We start from the raw sequence: 22,165 nt of genomic DNA, 5'->3' as shown, positions 1-22,165 counted from the left end.
ACACACACACACAGGCACACATACATGCAATGACACACACACACACACAGACACACAGACACACAGACACACACACACACACACACACACACACACACACACACACACACACACACACACACACACACACACACACACACACACACACACACACACACACACACAGAAACACAATGACACACACACACAGAGTAGTTACCGTAGGCGTAGGTAGCGCAGGTCCTCCTTAGTGACATCGTTAAGGACATCGCTCAGCGTGTACTCCTCCATTACAAACTGAGACAGAAACATCAACTACATAGAACCATACTATAACCAGTATACAACCATACCAGAGGAGGCTGGTGGGGGGAGCTATAGGAGGATGGGCTCATTGTAATGGCTGGAATGGAATACATGGAAAGGAGTCAAAGATGTGGTTTCCATATGTTTGATGTATTTGATACCATTCATTTTTCTTTCTGCTTGCATTTTGTATTGATATTGATGTGTGTATTTTCTGTAATGAATTCAGGGCTCATCTGTAAAAGACACCTTGGTCTCAGTAGGACTCCCTGATAAAATAAAGGTTAAATAAAATGTATCCCATTCCAGCCTTTACAATGAGCCCATCCTCCTATAGCTCCTCTCACCAGCCTCCTCTGAACTATACTACAACTCAACTATATAACTGATATATGAACATACAACAGTTAAAGAGCGGACATGGGATGTAATAAACTAAACAACCAATGGCAAACTCAACTCAATAACCAATAAAAACACGACCAACACATAAACACTGACACACACAAGGATGACATTGTGGTGTAGATATTGGGGGGGGGGGGGGGGACAAACATTAGACGGGGGTCCTGCCCCAGAATTTGTTTTTAAATATATAAAATGCATTTCCTGCAATTCTACACAGTTTGACATGACTTATTATGCCTGTCTTGAAGGTTATTTTGAAGGGTATATGGAGGGGTATTTTGAAAACCAAGTATAAGTGCAACTTGCATTTCAACACATTTTGCCATGGGGCAGATTTTTTTTGTTGGACTTTTATAATGCTATTCTAAACATTTTGTCATGAGTCATAGAGAAAATATTGCAGTTTTAAAGCAAATTTCCTGCAATTCTATACATTTTGTCATGGGGCAGAGAGAAATATGTGCCGTTTTATAGCTCATCTCATGCTATTCTTTACATTTACCATGAGGATGAGAGAACATTTTGCAGTTTTAAAGCCAATTTCCTGATACTCTACAAATTTTGCCATAAAGCTAAGAGAAACTGTTGCAGTTTTAAATTAACTGTCCATCAAAAAATGTATATTCTGTTAACTCATACCCAAATAAAGTTTTTGGCTCATTCTATACTGGTATTTGTGGCCAATGCATAAATTGGTGAAATTTAAAATAAAAAAAACCCACCTCGAAATTATATCTCAAACAGACCATTTAAAAAAATGATTGCTATTTCCTCATAGAGGAGCTGGCCAATCAGCGGTCTACTCGCATGAATATTTTTATTGATCGGTATACGCCAACGCCATTCTGTTGTTGGGGTACGCCCACACCAATCCAACACAGAAAATATGCTTTTAACATACTTAATTACCATTTTTTGGAAGAAAATCTATTGTAATTAGTTATAGGTCATATTTCATAGAAATCTGTAAACACTGGACAGTTACTTTAAAGGTTTACTTTGTGCAGAAATGCAAAAATAACATATCTAAACTGTATAACTGATCAATACACCATCATACCAGGTAATTTAATGCTATTGAACGAATAAGACACTTGGCCAAAGAAGTGACATTTCTTGCCTATCTCTACAGCTTCCATCCAAAAACATATCCTGTGAAATGACATCAATAGCTTATCTAACGAATAAACTACATCTGTCGCAGCACGCATTACCAGAATGACACATTGTGCCCAAAGTCGACCGTTAAGGCTAATTTCCTCAAATTCTACACATTTTCCCATCGCTTATGACGTGTTCATATGCTATCTGGAGGGCCCCCAACCCATTTATTTATTTTAAAGAAATTATTGGGGGGACAAATGGACCTGTTCTGAATATTGTGGGGGACATGTCCCCCCATCCCCCGTGGCAATTTCACCCATGGACCCACAACACAAACACAATGTAGATGGATCAACCTTGTCTATGGTGTCTGCATCCGCACTCTGGTCTTTCAGCCAATCAGTGAGCTGCTTATCAGGCTCGTGGTCAACTGGGACTTGGAAGATAGAGGGAGGAGGAATGTCTGAAAAAGAAAAAGAGAGATGGAGAGAGAGATGGGGAGAGACAAGTTACCAGGGATACCAGTGTGTGTGTGTGTGTGTGTGTGTGTGTGTGTGTGTGTGTGTGTGTGTGTGTGTGTGTGTGTGTGTGTGTGTGTGTGTGTGTGTGTGTGTGTGTGTGTGTGTGTGTGTGTGTGTGTGTGTGTGTGTGTGTGTGTGTGTGTGTGTGTGTGTACCTAGGGGTCTGTATCTGACCCTGACCAGCTCTAGGTCATGTTGTCTTTGCTGTAGTGTTGTCTTCAGGACCTGCTGGTACTCTCTCTCCCTGTGCAGCAGTTCCTCCAACAACCTGCAGGGGGCAGAACAGGACAGCCATTCCACATATTTCTTCTATTCCATTACTTGGGCTCGAGGTGCTACAAGGCCACTTCATTCATAATCCTCTATTCATCAAGCCCTCTTATCTTGAAGCACTTAGGTTCATTCATTTTAAGTAGGTAAGACAACTCTTGATCAACATGAAATAGAAACCTCAGCCGCTCTTCATTGGTATGTGTGTATGTGTATACACTATACAGTATTTATCTGTGTGTGTGTGCATGTGTGTATATCATAATACAGTATTTATGTGTGTGTGTGATACAACTGATTATGTTTGGATTCCAGGACTCAGTGAGTACCCACACACACACACACACACACACACACACACACACACACACACACACACACACACACACACACACACACACACACACACACACACACACACCGGTTGGTCTCCTGTTTGAGCCGGCCCAACTGGGCTCCAAGAGGCTGTGAGCGCTGAGGCGGAGGCGGGGAGGAGAGGGCGGAGCTGAGCGTACTGACTGCTGAGGTCACCACGGGTTCGGGGGTCACAGCAGGGTCGTCTGGAGGCGTGACCAATACAGGGCCAAACTCTGCCTCCTCCTCCTCTTCCTCCTCCTCCTTATCTGGTCCCTCGCTCTCCGAGGCCGGGCCGAAGTGGGTCTGGAGCTCTACAGGGAAAGTTAAAGGTCAGGGGTGAAGGGTTAGGTTGCTACAATTCAGCAAGTTTTTTTATTGAGCGCTTTAGCAGTAACCACACACCTGGTATTAGGATGGTGACTGCAGCCTGTACTGCTCGTCTGATGATGTTGTCCATAGCAAACATCCAGTGAGGTTTAATATGATGGTTCCTCAGGACCTTGTTCACCTTGAACACACACACACACACATACACACAAAATGAGCTCCAAAAGTATTGGGGCAGAGACACATTGTTGTTGTCTTGGCTCTGTACTCCAGAACATTGGAATTGGTTATGGGGTTAAAGTGCAGACTGTCAGCATTCATTTGAAGGTATTTTCAATTATACCACTTTTTGTACATATACCCCCCATTTTAGGGGACCAAAGGTATTGGGAAAGCATACAGACCTGCTTTAACTTAGCAACATTTGTGGGTTTTCAAGCATGAACTGCTCGTTTCAAGTCCTGCCACAACATCTCAATTGGGATTAGGTCTGGACTTTGACTAGGCTATTCCAAAACTTCCCATTTGTTGCTTTTTAACCATTTTCATGTAGACTTGTGTTGGATCATTGTCTTGCATCAGCTCACAGACGGTTGGCCTGACAGTCTCTTGCAGAATTCTCTGATACAGAGCAGAATTCATGGTTCCTTCTATTAAGGCAAGTCATCCAGGTCCTGAGGCAGCAAAGCATCCCCAAACCATCACACTACCACCACCATGCTTGACCGTTGGTATGAGGTTTTTACTGTGGAATGCAGTGTTTGGTTTTCACCAGACATAATGGGACCCGTCTCATCCAAGAAGTTGAGTCAAAAAGCACCAGGAAGCACCTGGATACTCATCAAGACTCTTGGAAGAATGTTTTTTAGACAGATGAGTAAAAAGTATAACTTTTTGGACAACATGGGCCCCATTATGCCTGGCGAAAACCAAACACTGCATTCCACAGTAAGAACTGTCAAGCATGGTGGTGGTAGTGTAAAAGGGCAGTTCACGCTTGAAAACCCACAAATGTCGCAGAGTTAAAGCGGTTCTGCATGCAAGAGTGGGCCGAAATTCCTCCACAGTGATGTGAAAGACTGAGCAACTTCTAGAGAAAACATTTGGTTGAAGTCGTTGCAGCTACATGTGACACAACCCGTTATTGAGTAACGGGGCAATTACTGTTTCACATAGAGGAATTGGGTGTTACATTTGTTAATTAAATAAATATATTTTTGTTGTTGTTATTTGTAAACTCAGGTTCCCTTTATCTAATATTAGGTTTTGGGTGAAGATCTGATAACGTTCAGTATCAAAAAGATCTGATATAAAGAAAATCAGAAAGGGGGCAAATACTTTTTCACAACACTGTATATGTGTATTAAAGTACAGTGATTACATCAAGCTTGGGACTCTACAATCTTGTTGGATGCATTTGCTGTTTGTTTTGGTTGTTTCAGATTATTTTGTGCCCAAAATAAATTAATGGTAAATAATGTATTGTGTCATTTTGGAGTCATTTTTATTGTAAATAAGAATATAATGTTTCTAAACACTTCTACATTAATCTGGATGTGACCATTATTCCGAGTAGTCCTGCGAACAGTGCATTTGTAAAGTATTCAGACCATTTGACTTTTTCCACATTTTGTTACTTTACAGCCTTATTCTAAAATTGATTAAATATATATATATTTTCTCATCAATCTACACACAATAACCCCATAATGACAAAGCAAAAAAATGATTTTTAGAAATGTTTGCAAATGTATTACAAATAAAAGTAAAGTATTCAGACCCTTTGCTATGAGATTCACAATTGAGCTCAGGTGCATCCTGTTTCCATTGATCATCCTTGAGATTTTTGTACAACTTTATTGGAGTCTGCCTGTGTTCAATTTACTTGATTGGACATGATTTGGAAAGGCACAAACCTGTCTACATAAGGTTCCACAGTTGACAGTGCATGTCAGAGCAAAAACCAAGCCATGAGGTCGAACGATTTGTCCATAGAGCTCCAAACAGGATCGTGTCGAGGCACAGATCTGGGGAAGGGTACCAAAACATTTCTGCAGAATTGAAGGTCCCCAAGAACACAGTGACCTCAATCATTCTTAATGGGAAGAAGTTTGGAACCCTCAAGACTCTTCCTAGAGCTGGCCGCCCGGCCAAACTGAGCAATCAGGGGAGAAGGGCCTTGGTCAGGGAGGTGACCAAGAACCCGATGGTCACTCTGACAGAGCTCCAGAGTTCCTCTATCGAGATGGGAGAACCTTCCTGAAGGACAACCATCTCTACAACACTCCACCAATAAGGCCGTTATGGTAGAGTAGCCAGACGGAAGCCACTCCTCAGTAAAAGGCACATGACAGCCTGCTTGGAGTTTGCCAAAAAGCACCTAAAGGACTCTCAGGCCATGAGAAACAAGATTCAAGGTTCAACTTCCAACAGGACAACGACCCAAAGTATACAGCCAAGTCAACGCAGGAGTGGCTTCGGGACAATCTTCTGAATGTCCTTGAGTGGCCCAGCCAGAGCCCGGACTTTAACCCGATCGAACATCTCTGGAGAGATCTGAAAATAGCTGTGCATTAACGCTCCCCATCCAACCTGACAGAGCTTGAAAGTATCTGCAGAGAAGAATAGGAGAAACTCCCCAAATACAGGTGTGCTAAGCTTGTAGCATCATACCCAAGAAGACTCGAGGCTGTAATCATTGACAAAGGTGCTTTAACAAAGTACTGAGTAAAGGGTCTGAAAACTTATGTAAATGTTATACTTTATTATTTTTTTAAAGAAACCGCTTTTTGCTTGCCATTATGGGGTATTGTGTGTAGATTGATGAGGGGGAACAACGATGTTAGAATAGGGCTGTTACGTAACAAAATGTGGAAAAAGTCAAGGGATCTGAATACTTTCCGAAAGGATTGTATGTGTGCACGCGTGTGTGTGTTCTCACTGAATCCTGGAAGCCGAAAAGAACCAGTTGTATCTGGTTGATGGATGTGGAGTCGAAGTCTAGGTCCAGTTTGAGTTTGGAGATGGTTGTTGCCATGACGCGTCGCTCCGGGGAGTGGATGAAATCTCTCAGGATACAGATGATCTGTTTAATGTGGTCCACGGAGAGCTGCAACTCCTCACTGCCCTACAAACACACACACCAAACACACACACCAAACACACACACCAAACACACACGCACACAGAGGGAGAAAGAAGTAGAAAATTGTGGCAATATCTGGTTGCTCTTTCTTTAATCAATTCACAATTTTATTTATTTTCTCTCTCTCACACACAAACACGCACACACACACACACACACACACACACCTGTATGTGGTTCTCCAGGAGGTTGGAGATTACTTTGTCCTGGTCCTCGTTTAGGACCTTGTAGAGGAGAGAGATGTTAATTAATTGTAGAGGAGAGAGATGTTAATGAATTGTAGAGGAGAGAGATGTTAATGAATTGTAGAGGAGAGAGATGTTAATGAATTGTAGAGGAGAGAGATGTTAATGAATTGTAGAGGAGAGAGATGTTAATGAATTAACCCTCTTTGAATATTTTATTACACACACACACACGCACACACACACACACACACACCTTGTAGAGGATGGCTCTCCTCTCGCTGTCCTTCTTCAGCAGGAATAGCCCTCCATCTCTGTCTTCTAGAGACGCAGGAGAGCTACGGTCCTCTGACACTGACCCCTCATCCGGTACACTGACCAATACAATGACATTCATATAGAATAATGACACCCTATTCTACTGTTGGAAAACATGTGTGTGTGTGTGTGTGTGTGTGTGTGTGTGTGTGTGTGTGTGTGTGTGTGTGTGTGTGTGTGTGTGTGTGTGTGTGTGTGTGTGTCACATCTTGTAGACTAACAGTGCAAAGATGTAGACTATCAGTGCAAAGATAAAAAATGCAGAGATAAAAAATAATAATAATAATAACAGGAGTAATGATAACTTGGCTATATATACAGTGTGCAGGGATATGAGGTAATTGAGAAGTGTGTGTGTAACCCCGGTGTGACTTCAGTTGTGTTTACACATACAAAGGTTTCCTGGCTGCATGGCACACTGAGTGTGTGTGTTCTGGAGGTTGTAAAAGTCACCGCAAGGAATTAGACGGATGCTGTAAAAGGCATTAGAGCAGGATCAGCTATGACCACCTGGCGCACACACACACACACACACACACACACACACACACACACACACACACACACACACACACACACACACACACACACACACACACACACACACACACACACACACACACACACACACACACACACACACACCTCTACACCTGAAGTGTGTGTGTTTATGTGTACCTTAGGTAGTTGTTGCTAGGTGGTTTGAGCAGGTTCTCTGACCCTGATTGTTTGTTCTTCTGAAAGAAGACATCCTGTTTGGAGTCGCAGTCTGGACTCACTGAGCCAGGCTCGCTGCTGCTGCTCCCGGTGGCCTCACACTGTAACTGCACTGGCAGCGACACACTGCGGATGTAGTCTGGCCAACACACACACACACGCACACAGACACACACACACAGTGTAAGAGAACCAGCTTAATCAAGAGAACTGGTTGGCTAGCGTTTTTAATTAACTAGCTACTTATATTGTTTAGCAATCAGCTAGCTTTAGCTATCTAGCCATAATGCTTCTGGGCATATTCCCATGGCAACAGTTGCGATAGAGATATTTTTCAGACCTCTTGGCAATGATAAGGACATACTAGCAGGGATTTTCAAGTCTTTCCGAGCCGACACATTTTTGTACGATTCCAACACTATCACACCGGGTTTAACTACTCAGGTGTGATATTGTTGGGCTGGAACAGAAATGTGCTGACGGGACTCTGCTTTAGCAGAAACAGATAGATAGCAACATGATCACAGACACTCACAGATACATGTAGACACGACCACAGACAGACATAGTCACACATGCTATACACACACTGAACAAAAATATAAAACTCATCAATTTCAAAGATTTGACTGAGTTACAGTTGGGTCAATTGGAATAAATTCATTAATCTATAGATTTCACATGACTGAGAATACAGATATGCATCTGTTGGTGGGGCGTGGATCAGAAAAGCAGTCAGTATTTGGTGTAACCACCATTTGCCTCATGCAGCGCGATACATTTAAACTGATGATGACCTGAGGCCCAAACGTTTCTGTTTTGTTTCACCTTTCACTTTCTTCTACAATGATGTTTCAATAAACATCTTTATTTCCATTCAAGCCTCAGTTTTGGGTCTATTCATTTTTTTGACAGTGTGCTGTTGAATTTTATTTTGATGTATTACACTTATATTTTCATGAAAGTTTATTTATAATTTATTTATAATTATTTATAATACTGTAATTTGAATTTGGCGCTCTGCAATTTCAACGGATGTTGATGTAGCCACACCTGTCAGGTGGATAGATTATCTTGGCAAAGGAAATTTCTGCTCATGAAACATGAGACCAACACTACATGTTGCGTTTCTATATCTGTACAAACAACAAGAATGTTAACTGGGAACAAACCTTGCCACACTGGCATAAAGATCCCAGGAGTAGACAGGAAAGAAAGAGACCGTTAACAGGAGAGAAAGAGACCGTTAACAGGAGAGAAAGAGACCGTTAACACAACCTCAATTACATTACCATGTCTGCCAGTGTGTGTGTTGTGTGTGTGTGTGTGTGTATGTGTGTGTGTGTGTGTGTGTGTGTGTGTGTGTTTGTGTGTGTTGTGATTTGTATGAGCTACAGCATTTCAGTGACGTCATGGAAACAATCTGAGTGGATTAAACGGTTAAATCACCCATTAATTTATTAGCAAACACACACACACACACACACACACACACACACACACACACACACACACACACACACACACACACACACACACACACACACACACACACACACACACACACACACACACACACACACACACACACACACACACACACAATGCTGAACAGCCCTACCTGATGGCTTGAAGGCGATCTTGCTCTTCTTTCCCTTGACATTGTGTCGTACGAAGATATCTTTGAGCAGGTCTGAGGCGGTAGCCCTCTTATTAGGGTCAGGCTCAAAACAACGCAGGATAAACGACTTGGCCTCCAACGACAACGACTCTGGGATCTCTGGGTGGATCTTAAACATCCCCACCTACACACACACGCACGCACGCACGCACGCACGCACGCACGCACGCACGCACGCACGCACGCACGCACACACACACACACACACACACACACACACACACACACACACACACACACACACACACACACACACACACACACACACACACACACACACACACACACACACACACACACACCACACACACACACACACACACACACACACACACACACACACACACTGAGCTGGATGTAAAGTGTAACAGGTGGTCTGATGAATCACATTCACTTCAGGCTTTAGCTCAGATGGCTAACAATCCTCGTTTGCTAAGTCAAACGACACCGCTGGTTCTGCTCACACTGCCCTACCCTGTGCTTTGACCTCTTTCTCCCCTCTCTCTCCAGATGAAATCTCGCGTCTTGTGACGGCCGGCCGCCCAACAACCTGCCCGCTTGACCCTATCCCCTCCTCTCTTCTCCAGACCATTTCCGGAGACCTTCTCCCTTACCTCACCTCGCTCATCAACTCATCCCTGACCGCTGGCTACGTCCCTTCCGTCTTCAAGAGAGCGAGAGTTGCACCCCTTCTGAAAAAACCTACACTCGATCCCTCCGATGTCAACAACTACAGACCAGTATCCCTTCTTTCTTTTCTCTCCAAAACTCTTGAACGTGCCGTCCTTGGCCAGCTCTCCTGCTATCTCTCTCAGAATGACCTTCTTGATCCAAATCAGTCAGGTTTCAAGACTAGTCACTCAACTGAGACTGCTCTTCTCTGTATCACGGAGGCGCTCCGCACTGCTAAAGCTAACTCTCTCTCCTCTGCTCTCATCCTTCTAGACCTATCGGCTGCCTTCGATACTGTGAACCATCAGATCCTCCTCTCCACCCTCTCCGAGTTGGGCATCTCCGGCGCGGCCCACGCTTGGATTGCGTCCTACCTGACAGGTCGCTCCTACCAGGTGGCGTGGCGAGAATCTGTCTCCTCACCACGCGCTCTCACCACTGGTGTCCCCCAGGGCTCTGTTCTAGGCCCTCTCCTATTCTCGCTATACACCAAGTCACTTGGCTCTGTCATAACCTCACATGGTCTCTCCTATCATTGCTATGCAGACGACACACAATTAATCTTCTCCTTTCCCCCTTCTGATGACCAGGTGGCGAATTGCATCTCTGCATGTCTGGCAGACATATCAGTGTGGATGACGGATCACCACCTCAAGCTGAACCTCGGCAAGACGGAGCTGCTCTTCCTCCCGGGGAAGGACTGCCCGTTCCATGATCTCGCCATCACGGTTGACAACTCCATTGTGTCCTCCTCCCAGAGCGCTAAGAACCTTGGCGTGATCCTGGACAACACCCTGTCGTTCTCAACTAACATCAAGGCGGTGGCCCGTTCCTGTAGGTTCATGCTCTACAACATCCGCAGAGTACGACCCTGCCTCACACAGGAAGCGGCGCAGGTCCTAATCCAGGCACTTGTCATCTCCCGTCTGGATTACTGCAACTCGCTGTTGGCTGGGCTCCCTGCCTGTGCCATCAAACCCCTACAACTCATCCAGAACGCCGCAGCCCGTCTGGTGTTCAACCTTCCCAAGTTCTCTCACGTCACCCCGCTCCTCCGCTCTCTCCACTGGCTTCCAGTTGAAGCTCGCATCCGCTACAAGACCATGGTGCTTGCCTACGGAGCTGTGAGGGGAACGGCACCTCAGTACCTTCAGGCTCTGATCAGGCCCTACACCCAAACAAGGGCACTGCGTTCATCCACCTCTGGCCTGCTCGCCTCCCTACCACTGAGGAAGTACAGTTCCCGCTCAGCCCAGTCAAAACTGTTCGCTGCTCTGGCCCCCCAATGGTGGAACAAACTCCCTCACGACGCCAGGACAGCGGAGTCAATCACCACCTTCCGGAGACACCTGAAACCCCACCTCTTCAAGGAATACCTAGGATAGGATAAAGCAATCCTTCTGCCCCCCCCCCCCCTTAAAAGATTTAGATGCACTATTGTAAAGTGGCTGTTCCACTGGATGTCATTAGGTGAATGCACCAATTTGTAAGTCGCTCTGGATAAGAGCGTCTGCTAAATGACTTAAATGTAATGTAAATGTAACAAAAGTCTTATAACATGCAGGAGGCACAGGTTTGAACCAGTCACATAGTGAGTCTTGGAGCACATCAAACCAAACACACCTTAAACATAGCAGCCTGAGGCTCTCCCAGCTCGTGGAAGGGGGGTTTCCCAGTAGCCATCTCTATGATGGTGCAGCCCAGAGACCAGATGTCAGCTGGAGCCCCGTAACCCCGAGGACCCTTGTCTATGATCTCTGGAGCCATGTACTGCAGGGTGCCTAGATAGGACACAACACACACACATTCATAACAACATTCCATGTTGATAACAAACTCATGTGTAGGGCTAGAGAGGGAGAAAGAGAAAGAGGGAAAGAGAGAAAGAGGGAGAGAGGTGTTGGTCACAGAGGGAGAAAGAGGGAGAGAGAGAAAGAGTGAGAGAGGTGTTGGTCAGAAAGGGAGAGAGAGAAAGACAGGATAAGAGAGTGGAAAGTAAAAGACAAATAATTAGGGATAGATGACGAGAGAGTAATGAAAGAGAAACACACTCGTAGTCCCTAATCCCCTCTAATTAACTAACATTTCTCTCTCTGTGTGTGTGTGTGTGTGTGTGCGCGCGCGTCTAGGACAGATCATCTGTATCCTGAGAGATTTCATCCTCTCCCTGGAGCGACACATCATGGCAACAACCAAACTAAAACTTGGATGTGTGTGTGTTGTTTGTGCGTGGGCGCATGCATGTGAGATTGAGCGAGTAAGGAGTAGCCAGCTGTCAATGTGTGTATAAGTGTGCTTCTATAGAGGCTGAAAGTGGCTCTTGACATTTCGAGGGTCATTTGACATTTTGAGATCCAGGCAAGACTAGACTGCCGTGGACTGAACGTTGGATGTTGGATACTTTCAAGTTACTACTACTGATAACTTTTAAGATATTTGGAGTTTAAAAGAAACAGTTTATTTGTAAGAGATATTCAACAACAGTTCAGAAAATATACCAGGTTGCAGAGAAGTTGCCAGAGAAAACAATATTGTGTGTGTGTCATACCAGTGAAGGTCTCGGTGCAGGGGTTGACCCCCGCAAGCCTTTTGGATGTCCCAAAGTCTGATATCTTCAGAACTCCACTGTAGGTATTGACTAATACATTATCCCCCTGAGAGAGAGAGAGACAGCGAGAGAGAGAGAGAAAGAGAGAGAAAGAGAGAGAGAGAGGGAGAGAGAGAGAGAGAGAGAGAGAGAGAGAGAGAGAGAGATATGCTCAATCATGAGACAACAAAGCCAAAGGAACTGAATAATATTTAGAAATGCTATAGATGGAAGGAAAGTAGTGTGGAAATCTACCAAAAAACTATTAGGCAACAACAAATGTAATCCCTTCTAGACAATCTCCTGGACAAAAATGTTTCACTGTAATAGTGAAAACCTAAACAGTATATTAGACCTTTCAGCTTCCCAATCAAATCTAAAAATGTCAAGCAGACAACCAAAGAAAATTAACAACAATGACAAATGGTTTGATGAAGAATGCAAAAACCTAGAAAAGACATTGAGAAACCTATCCAACCAAAAACATAGAGATCCAGAAAACCTTAGCCTTCACTATGGTGAATCACTAAAACAATACAGAAATACACTATGGAAAAAGAAGGAGCAGCACTTCAGAAATCAGCTCAATGTAATTGAAGAATCCATAGAATCTAACCACTTCTGGGAAAATTGGAAAACTCTAAACAAACAACAATACGAAGAGTTATCCATACAAAATGGAGATGTATGGATAAACCACTTCTCCAATCTTTTTGGCTCTGTAACAAAGATCAAACAGCAATAACATATACATGATCAAATACAAATCTTAGAATCAAATATTAAAGACTACCAGAACCAACTGGATTCTCCAATTACCTTGAATGAACGACAGGACAAACCCTTCAACCCAAAAAGGCCTGTGGGGTTGATGGTATCCTCAATGAAATTATAATACATACAGACCACAAATTCCAATTGGCTATACTTAAACTCTTTAACATCCTCCTCAGCTCTGGCATCTTCCCCAATATTTAGAACCAAGACTGATCACCCCAATAACTACCGTGGGATATGCGTCAACAGCAAACTTGGGAAAATCCTCTGCATTGTCATTAACAGCCGACTCGTACATTTCCTCATTGAAAGCAATGTACTGAGCAAATGTCAAATTGGCTTTTTACCAAATTACCGTACGACAGACCACGTATTCCTCCTGCACACCCTAATTGACAAACAAACAAACAAACCGAAACAAAGGCAAAGGCAAAGTCTTCTCATGCTTTGTTGATTTCAAAAAAGCTTTTGACTCAATTTGGCATAAGGGTCTGCTATACAAATTATTACAAATTAGCTAGCAAGTGCAAGCTAGCTCGCTAAATTGCCATAAATGATTAATGCTTTTCGACCTGTCCCCAAATTAATATAATTGGTTCAGAGTTTGCTTTGATATTTTAACCTGCATGTCGTGATTGCGTTTGGTGTTAGAGGACAAAATACATTTATGCACGATGGCACACGATGGTGCACACGCGCAGCCGGTTTGGGTGTAAAGGTTACCTTGATGTCACGGTGTACTATCTGGTTCTCGTGGAGATAACGGAGTCCCTCCAGGATCTGTCGTGTGTAAAAGATGATGGTTGCCTCCTTCAACGGACCCCACTTTGACCGCAGCAACGCTGACAGACTGCCTGTTATACACACACACTTAGAGAGCAGCATCTCATAAAAACTGCCTGTGCCTACAGGTTAGGTCACAGACAGACAGACAGACAGACAGACAGACAGACAGACAGACAGACAGACAGACAGACAGACAGACAGACAGACAGACAGACAGACAGACAGACACACCTCCAGGGACTTGCTCCATGAAGATCTTGATGTATCCGTCCTCTGAGACTGAGCCCAGGTACTGAACAATGTTCCTGTGCTTCAGGTACTTATGCAGCGCTATCTCCTCATGAAGGGGTTGGGAGTACCTAACACACACAGAGAAGAGGGTTACGTACATGTACACACAGACACACACACTAACTAGCTCTCACAGTCTCACGTCAGAACTAAAACTTCATCCATGTTTCTCAAACGTCAAATTTGGAAGTTGTTGCAAATGTCAAATTACAAAGTGTTTAAGGTTAAGTTTAGCATTAACTCAGAATATTTAAGGTTAGGGTTAATTTTAGGCATTATGTCTGAAATCTTAAGGTTAGCCATTAACTGCAAATGGTTAAGGTAAGTGTTGGGATAGCCTTGAAACAAACCTTTCAAAAACAACTTTCTAGCACTGGATTCAAACTTACAACCTTTGTAGTCAGAGGCAGCCATCCCATCTCCTATCCCCGTCCACAACACCCTAGCAAAACCCAAACCAACTTGAAGGTAACAGCGCTCACTGTTGCCTCTAGTGTCCGTTTTCTACGTCATCTCCCGACGTCCTCAGACATGGATGGACGTTGAATACTGACTTGTATCACGGTTGACCTGGCTGAACACACCCACTGACCTGCTGTCTCTCTCTGGTATCTCTTTAATGGCGATGCGGACCTGGTTGCTCATGTCTCTGCCAGCGTACACCACTCCATAGGTCCCTCGGCCCAGCACCACACGGTCCGCCTTCTCGTTAATGTCATACTCGTACTGCAACACAGGCGCGCACACACACATGTGCAAAACACATACAAAAACACACACACCTATTTATATGCACTCACTCGTACTGAACCATAGAGTGAGAGGTAAGCACAGATCCTTGTGGAACACATATTCCACACACACCCACGGATGAATGCCGAATATAACAAACACTGACCTCTAGTGTGTCTCCGTCTCCATCTCCCTCCAGCTCCACTGCATTTCCTGTTCCATCAGAAATCATCTCCTTCACCATGGAACAGAACCTACACACAGACCAGAGAAAGTGTCAATACAACAGACATAGAAACAAGACGTACCTGAGCTGAATGTATGATGTCTGTCAGTGAGAATGGGACTGACCGGCCACACTGGTCTTCAGTAGAGAAGTAGATCTGGAAGTCATCTGAGTTGTCGTGAACATACAGGAAACAACAGCGCTCATCAAACTTAGAGATACTGAGGGGAAAGGAATGGGGAGACAGGAAGGGGAGGGTTGTTTTTAAAGCATGCCACATACAAACACTAATGTTAACATGAGCAAGAACATGAAAACCATAAACACACATACCTGATTCCTTTGATGGATGTTGCAGTGAAGTTCCACTCATGGATCCCTTTCTAGACATGGACAGAGAGGTCAGAGGTCAAGGTCGGTTAACACACAGGATAGAGGAGGAGTGTAGAGGAGGATCAGGAGAGGAGGAGAGGAGTTCTGACCGTTTCAGCAGGGGAGACGTGCCAGATGGAGACGTTCTTCTCCTCCGCCTCGCTGTTGATGGAAACATATGAGGGCTGGTAGACCTTAGTAGGCTCTAGGATCAACACCTACACACACACACACAGTGAGAGAAAAGGTGTGTGTATGAGTGTGTGTGTGTGTGAGTGCATGCGTGCACGTGTGCGTTTGTGTGTGTGTACCGGGAAGCGCAGTCCGTTGCTTTTTCCTCTAGTGGCCTCTACGATTATGTCCATCCAGAAGTTGAGCCTCTCTCTCTGGGGAGAGTGTTCTACTGTTGTCTTCTTAAATCTCTGGATCAACTGCAGGTTCTGAACCACAGACCGCAAGTACCTAGGAGAGAGAGATGTTCATGAATTGAAGAAATGGACCTTCTTTTTAAAATATTTTATTATAAACACACAACTAACACACACCCACACCTTGTAGAGGATGGTTCTCCGCTCGCTGCCCTTTTTCAGCAGAAAAATAAATAGATGGATGGAGAGGGAGAGGGAGAAAGACAAAGAGGGAGAGAAAGAGAGGTGGAGGGATGGAGAGGGAGAAAGACAAAGAGGGAGAGAAAGAGAGGAGGAGGGATGAAGAGGGAGAAAGACAAAGAGGGAGAAAAAAAGGTGGAGGGATGGAGAGGGAGAAAGACAGAGGGAGAGAAAGAGAGGTGGAGGGATGGAGAGGGAGAAAGACAAAAAAATGAGAGAGAGGTAGAGGGATGGAGAGGGAGAAAGACAAAGAGGGAGAGAAAGAGAGGGAGAGGGATGGAGAGGGAAAAAGACAAAGAGGGAGAGAAAGAGAGGGAGAGGGATGGAGAGGGAGAAAGACAAAGAGGGAGAGAAAGAGGTAGAGGGAGAAAGACAAAGAGGGAGAGAAAGAGAGGAAGAGGGATGGAGTGGGAGAAAGACAAATAGGGAGAGAAAGAGAGGAAGAGGGATGGAGTGGGAGAAGGACAAAGAGGGAGAGAAAGAGAGGAAGAGGGATGGAGTGGGAGAAAGACAAAGAGGGAGAGAAAGAGAGGAAGAGGGAGGGAGTGGGAGAAAGACAAAGAGGGAGAGAAAGAGAGGAAGAGGGATGGAGTGTGTGTGTTTACCAGATGGGTGGTTTGAGTTTGAAGAGTTTCTCTGCGGCCTGCGTAGCTTTAGGGATGTCGTTAGCCAACATGCTAACGGTGAAGAACTGACCGACATCCCAGTAGTTATTCATCTTCTCTAACGAGCCCTTACGACCCAGGAGACTGTTTAACCTTACACCTGGGAGGGGGAGAGAGGTTAGAAGGAGAGAGAGAGTTTTTTATTGTTTATTTCACTTGTATTTATTATCTATTTCACTTGCTTTGGCAATGTAAACATGTTTCCCATGCCAATAATGCCCCTTGAATTGAATTAAGAGAGAGAGTGAGAGATAGAGAGAAAGAGAGATGGAGAGAGAGAGTCTAAACAACAGGGAAGTGAGTATTGATCCCTGGAGAACCCCAGTGGTGTAGGGGTTCGGTGCAGGATTTAAGGGTGTACTGTAGAGTTCTTACCTATCTTCCTCAGCTCGATGGAACTCTCAAACTGTTGTCCAGCAACAATGAGCAGAATAGCCAGATTGATACCAGAGTAGAGAGTTGGCTGGAGCTCAAAACCTTTCCTGTACCTAGAGAGAGAAAGACAGAGGGGGGAGAGGACGAGGAATTTTATTTGGACCATTTACAGCCTACTTGGCCCCCTTCTTGGAGACAGTGCCTCATGGACCGCCTGTCTGCTCACTTGGGCTCCTGGGATTCAGTCCTGGTAAACTTGTGGATGCGTTGAGTGTCTGGGTGTGTTTGTCTCACCACTGGATGGCGTTGTCTCTGTTCTTGGTGTCTTTACAGTCAGAATCCAGAAAGATGTCCTTGTAGATCCGTCCACACAGGCAGAACATGTCTGGAGCCGGGTGGTCACATGACCGTAACACCTGTAACATCACACCTAGAGCCTGCTCTCTGTCCCCCGGGCTGTTCCTCCTATATAAACAAGAGTTCGGTCTCTGGTTAAAAATAAGAAAGTCAGCACACACTGCAGCCCACGAGGACCACACCTGTTTGCTAATCCAATCTTCAAGCGGAATGGAAAGATTTTACAAGCTATGTCATATGAAACAATCTATACAAACCCCACATAGATGGTCTGGGTGTTTGTCAGATAAACATTCCTACTTTCAACATTTACATTTCTGAACCCTATGATCATGAATGCTAATTTGGGACTGGGAACTGCCATTAATATTTCCATGTTAACATGCAGCTCTCACGTCCCGATATGAAGATAAAGCTGTATTTGCATTGAACCCTTGATGTCCATTGTACAACATAGCTAAGCCTTGTTAAACTTCAAAGTAAACAACGGTCACTTTTATTATTGCAGTAGGCTATAGCTACAGAAGGCTATGTATGCATAGGCCTTTAACTGGCTCTTGCCTGTGGATGGCGGGCTCCATATCTAGAGGGCTTCTAAATAGGTACATCTTTAGACTATCTATCTTCACTGTTCTCCTGCGCAAAAACGCACCTCCGCTGGCCTTTCAGAGTCTAGAACTTGTTGTTCACTTATTTTTTGTACTGTTAGCCTATTCGATGACAGAAGCAAACTTGCTCTTGCTTGCTGACTGTAAAATACAGCTAGGCCAAAATGTTTGAAACGAGAGAGAGCGCAATGCTGTGATCACATTTGGTGGTGAAGATGAAGAAACATTGTTGTACTGACAGGACGTAGCAGACAGGCAGAGATCAGTAGGCCTGCTGTGAAAAACAAGATCCAAAAGAGTTTACAAAATTGTTTAAATGTGCAAACCACTTGAGCAACGAGCATTACAGGCCATTATAAATCACAATTCCAAAATGTTTCTGTCTAGTCAGTGATGTAATGAAAACAAAAGCATGGTGGTATACAGTTACAGTTATTTGGCGGTCTAGAACCTAGTGCTTCGATTCCCCTTTCAGGCTCAGCCGTGTGTGTGTACGTGTATGCGCTTGTGTTTGTGTGTGTGAAAAATGGCAATAATGATAATAATGACGTTAATCATGAAACATTCTGGAGCAATCATACACCATATTACAGACCTACCTATCTACACGGAGGTTCAGACACTGCAAGGTGTGCGTGTGTGTGTGTGTGTGTGTGTGTGTGTGTGTGTGTGTGTGTGTGTGTGTGTGTGTGTGTGTGTGTGTGTGTGTGTGTGTGTGTGTGTGTGTGTGTGTGTGTGTGTGTGTGTGTGTGTGTGTGTGTGTGTGTGTGTGTGTGTGTGTGTGTGTGTGCGCGTGTGTTACCTGTTGAGAGCGAAAGCGTAGTGGAACTGTATCATGGGCTGTGTGGCCAGGTCACAGGTAGGCAGCATCTCCAGAGTCTGCACCAGTTTCACCATGGCATCATAGTCCTGTATGTCTCTGTATGAGAACAGCAGGTTCATGACGATGTCCTGTGTTAGGACCTCTGTGTTGTCGATGCGGAGTTTGATACGAGACAGCTCCTTGGCTAGCTCCTCCCCCTGGTACTTATCACGGGCCTTCCGGATGTCATTCAGCAGAGTGTCCTTAAATGAGGCACTACAGAGAGAGAGAGGGGAGAGAGGGGGAGAGAGAGAGGAGAGAGGGAAAGCGGGGGGAAAGAGAGGGAGGGGGAAGAGAGAGAGAGGGCGGTGGGAAAGAGAAAGAGGGGTGAGAGAGATGAGAGAGGGGGGTTAGAGAGAGAGCAGGGGAGAGAGGGAGGGGAGAGCAGGGGAAAAAGGGAGGGGGGAGAGAGAGAAAGAGGGGGGTGGGAGAGAGAAAGAGGGGGGAGAGACTTGATTTCTGTAATGCTCCCACCTCTCCTACCAGTCAGATGTTGCCCCACCCACCTCTGGCCCATCTCCTGCCCTGCTTCCAGTGCTGCTCCTGTCCTCCCCAGCCCTGAGACTCTTCCACCCCAGCCCTGGGACTCTTCTACCCCAGCCCTGGGACTCTTCTACCCCAGCCCTGAGACTCTTCTACCCCAGCCCTGGGACTCTTCTACCCCAGCCCTGAGACTCTTCTACCCCAGCCCTGAGACTCTTCTACCCCAGCACTGAGACTCTTCTACCCCAGCCCTGAGACTCTTCTCCCCCAGCCCTGAGACTCTTCTACCCCAGCCCTGAGACTCTTCTACCCCAGCCCTGGGACTCTTCTACCCCAGGCCTGAGACTCTTCTACCCCAGCCCTGAGACTCCTCTACCCCAGCCCTGAGACTCTTCTACCCCAGCCCTGAGACTCCTCTACCCCAGCCCTGAGACTCTTCTACCCCAGCCCTGAGACTCTTCTACCCCAGCCCTGAGACTCTTCTACCCCAGCCCTGAGACTCTTCTACCCAGGCCTGAGACTCTTCTACCCCAGCCCTGAGACTCTTCTACCCCAGCCCTGAGACTCTTCTACCTCAGCCCTGAGACTCTTCTACCCCAGCCCTGAGACTCTTCTACCCCAGCCCTGAGACTCTTCTACCCAGGCCTGAGACTCTTCTACCCCAGCCCTGAGACTCTTCTACCTCAGCCCTGAGACTCGTCTACCCCAGCCCTGAGACTCTTCTACCCCAGCCCTGAGACTCGTCTACCCCAGCCCTGAGACTCTTCTACCCCAGCCCTGGGACTCTTCTACCCCAGCCCTGAGACTCTTCTACCCCAGCCCCGAGACTCTTCTACCCCAGCCCTGGGACTCTTCTACCCCAGCCCTGAGACTCTTCTACCCCAGCCCTTAGACTCTTCTACCCCAGCCCTGAGACTCTTCTACCCCAGCCCTGAGACTCTTCTACCCCAGCCCTGAGACTCTTCTACCCCAGCCCTGAGAGTCGTCTACCCCAGGCCTGAGACTCTTCTACCCCAGCCCTGAGACTCTTCTACCCCAGCCCTGAGACTCTTCTACCCAGGCCTGAGACTCTTCTACCCCAGCCCTGAGACTCTTCTACCCCAGGCCTGAGACTCTTCTACCTCAGCCCTGAGACTCTTCTACCCCAGCCCTGAGACTCTTCTACCCCAGCCCTGAGACTCTTCTACCCAGGCCTGAGACTCTTCTACCCCAGCCCTGAGACTCTTCTACCTCAGCCCTGAGACTCGTCTACCCCAGCCCTGAGACTCTTCTACCCCAGCCCTGAGACTCTTCTACCTCAGCCCTGAGACTCTTCTACCCCAGCCCTGAGACTCTTCTACCCCAGCCCTGAGACTCTTCTACCCCAGCCCTGAGACTCTTCTACCCCAGCCCTGAGACTCTTCTACCCCAGCCCTGAGACTCTTCTACCCCAGCCCTGAGACTCTTCTACCCCAGCCCTGGGACTCTTCTACCCCAGCCCTGGGACTCTTCTACCCTAGCCCTGAGACTCTTCTACCCCAGCCCTGAGACTCTTCTACCCCAGCCCTGAGACTCTTCTACCCCAGCCCTGGGACTCTTCTACTCCAGCCCTGAGACTCTTCTACCCCAGCCCTGGGACTCTTCTATCCCAGCCCTGAGACTTCTACCCCAGCCCTGAGACTCGTCTACCCCAGCCCTGAGACTCTTCTACCCCAGCCCGGGACTCTTCTACACCAGCCCGAGACTCTTCTACCCCAGCCCCGAGACTCTTCTACCCCAGCCCCGGGACTCTTCTACCCCAGCCCTGAGACTTGTCTACCCCAGCCCTGAGACTCTTCTACCCCAGCCCTTAGACTCTTCTACCCCAGCCCTGGGACTCTTCTACCCCAGCCCTGGGACTCTTCTACCCCAGCCCTGAGACTCTTCTACCCCAGCCCTGAGACTCTTCTACCCCAGCCCTGAGACTCTTCTACCCCAGCCCTGAGACTCTTCTACCCTAGCCCTGAGACTCTTGTACCCCAGCCCTGAGACTCTTCTACCCCAGCCCTGAGACTCTTCTACCCCAGTCCTGAGACTCTTCTACCCCAGCCCTGAGACTCTTCTACCCAAGCCCTAAAACTCTTCTACCCCAGCCCTGGGACTCTTCTATCCCAGCCCTGAGACTTCTACCCCAGCCCTGAGACTCGTCTACCCCAGCCCTGAGACTCTTCTACCCCAGCCCTGGGACTCTTCTACCCCAGGCCGAGACTCTTCTACCCCAGCCCCGAGACTCTTCTACCCCAGCCCTGGGACTCTTCTACCCCAGCCCTGAGACTCTTCTACCCCAGCCCTTAGACTCTTCTACCCCAGCCCTGAGACTCTTCTACCCCAGCCCTGAGACTCTTCTACCCCAGCCCTGAGACTCTTCTACCCCAGCCCTGAGACTCTTCTACCCTAGCCCTGAGACTCTTCTACCCCAGCCCTGAGA

The 22,165-nt window shown here is 46.4% G+C and overlaps 1 protein-coding gene across 1 annotated transcript in view; it reads right to left on the bottom strand.

Annotated features, from left to right (window-relative positions):
• The window catches only part of map3k15 (mitogen-activated protein kinase kinase kinase 15), a 48,576-nt gene that overhangs the window by 1,120 nt on the left and 25,291 nt on the right, over positions 1–22,165 (bottom strand). The window contains exons 5-28 of the mRNA XM_055881985.1: positions 19,177–19,452; positions 17,704–17,874; positions 17,410–17,522; positions 16,975–17,134; positions 16,073–16,223; positions 15,872–15,979; positions 15,723–15,772; positions 15,515–15,610; positions 15,330–15,417; positions 15,024–15,157; positions 14,372–14,499; positions 14,078–14,208; positions 12,539–12,644; positions 11,614–11,771; positions 9,259–9,442; positions 7,599–7,776; positions 6,859–6,976; positions 6,585–6,641; positions 6,214–6,399; positions 3,348–3,453; positions 3,010–3,256; positions 2,474–2,586; positions 2,154–2,260; positions 200–276 (exon numbers count right to left, since the gene is read on the bottom strand). Of these exons, the coding sequence (XP_055737960.1) occupies positions 200–276; positions 2,154–2,260; positions 2,474–2,586; positions 3,010–3,256; positions 3,348–3,453; positions 6,214–6,399; positions 6,585–6,641; positions 6,859–6,976; positions 7,599–7,776; positions 9,259–9,442; positions 11,614–11,771; positions 12,539–12,644; positions 14,078–14,208; positions 14,372–14,499; positions 15,024–15,157; positions 15,330–15,417; positions 15,515–15,610; positions 15,723–15,772; positions 15,872–15,979; positions 16,073–16,223; positions 16,975–17,134; positions 17,410–17,522; positions 17,704–17,874; positions 19,177–19,452 (3,243 nt within the window). The remainder of the gene's footprint in view (positions 1–199; positions 277–2,153; positions 2,261–2,473; positions 2,587–3,009; positions 3,257–3,347; positions 3,454–6,213; positions 6,400–6,584; positions 6,642–6,858; positions 6,977–7,598; positions 7,777–9,258; positions 9,443–11,613; positions 11,772–12,538; positions 12,645–14,077; positions 14,209–14,371; positions 14,500–15,023; positions 15,158–15,329; positions 15,418–15,514; positions 15,611–15,722; positions 15,773–15,871; positions 15,980–16,072; positions 16,224–16,974; positions 17,135–17,409; positions 17,523–17,703; positions 17,875–19,176; positions 19,453–22,165) is intronic.

This window comes from Salvelinus fontinalis, chromosome 25, assembly GCF_029448725.1.
Source record: "Salvelinus fontinalis isolate EN_2023a chromosome 25, ASM2944872v1, whole genome shotgun sequence".
Taxonomy (NCBI): Eukaryota; Metazoa; Chordata; class Actinopteri; order Salmoniformes; family Salmonidae; genus Salvelinus; species Salvelinus fontinalis.
This window is presented reverse-complemented; position numbering and strand designations above follow the sequence as displayed.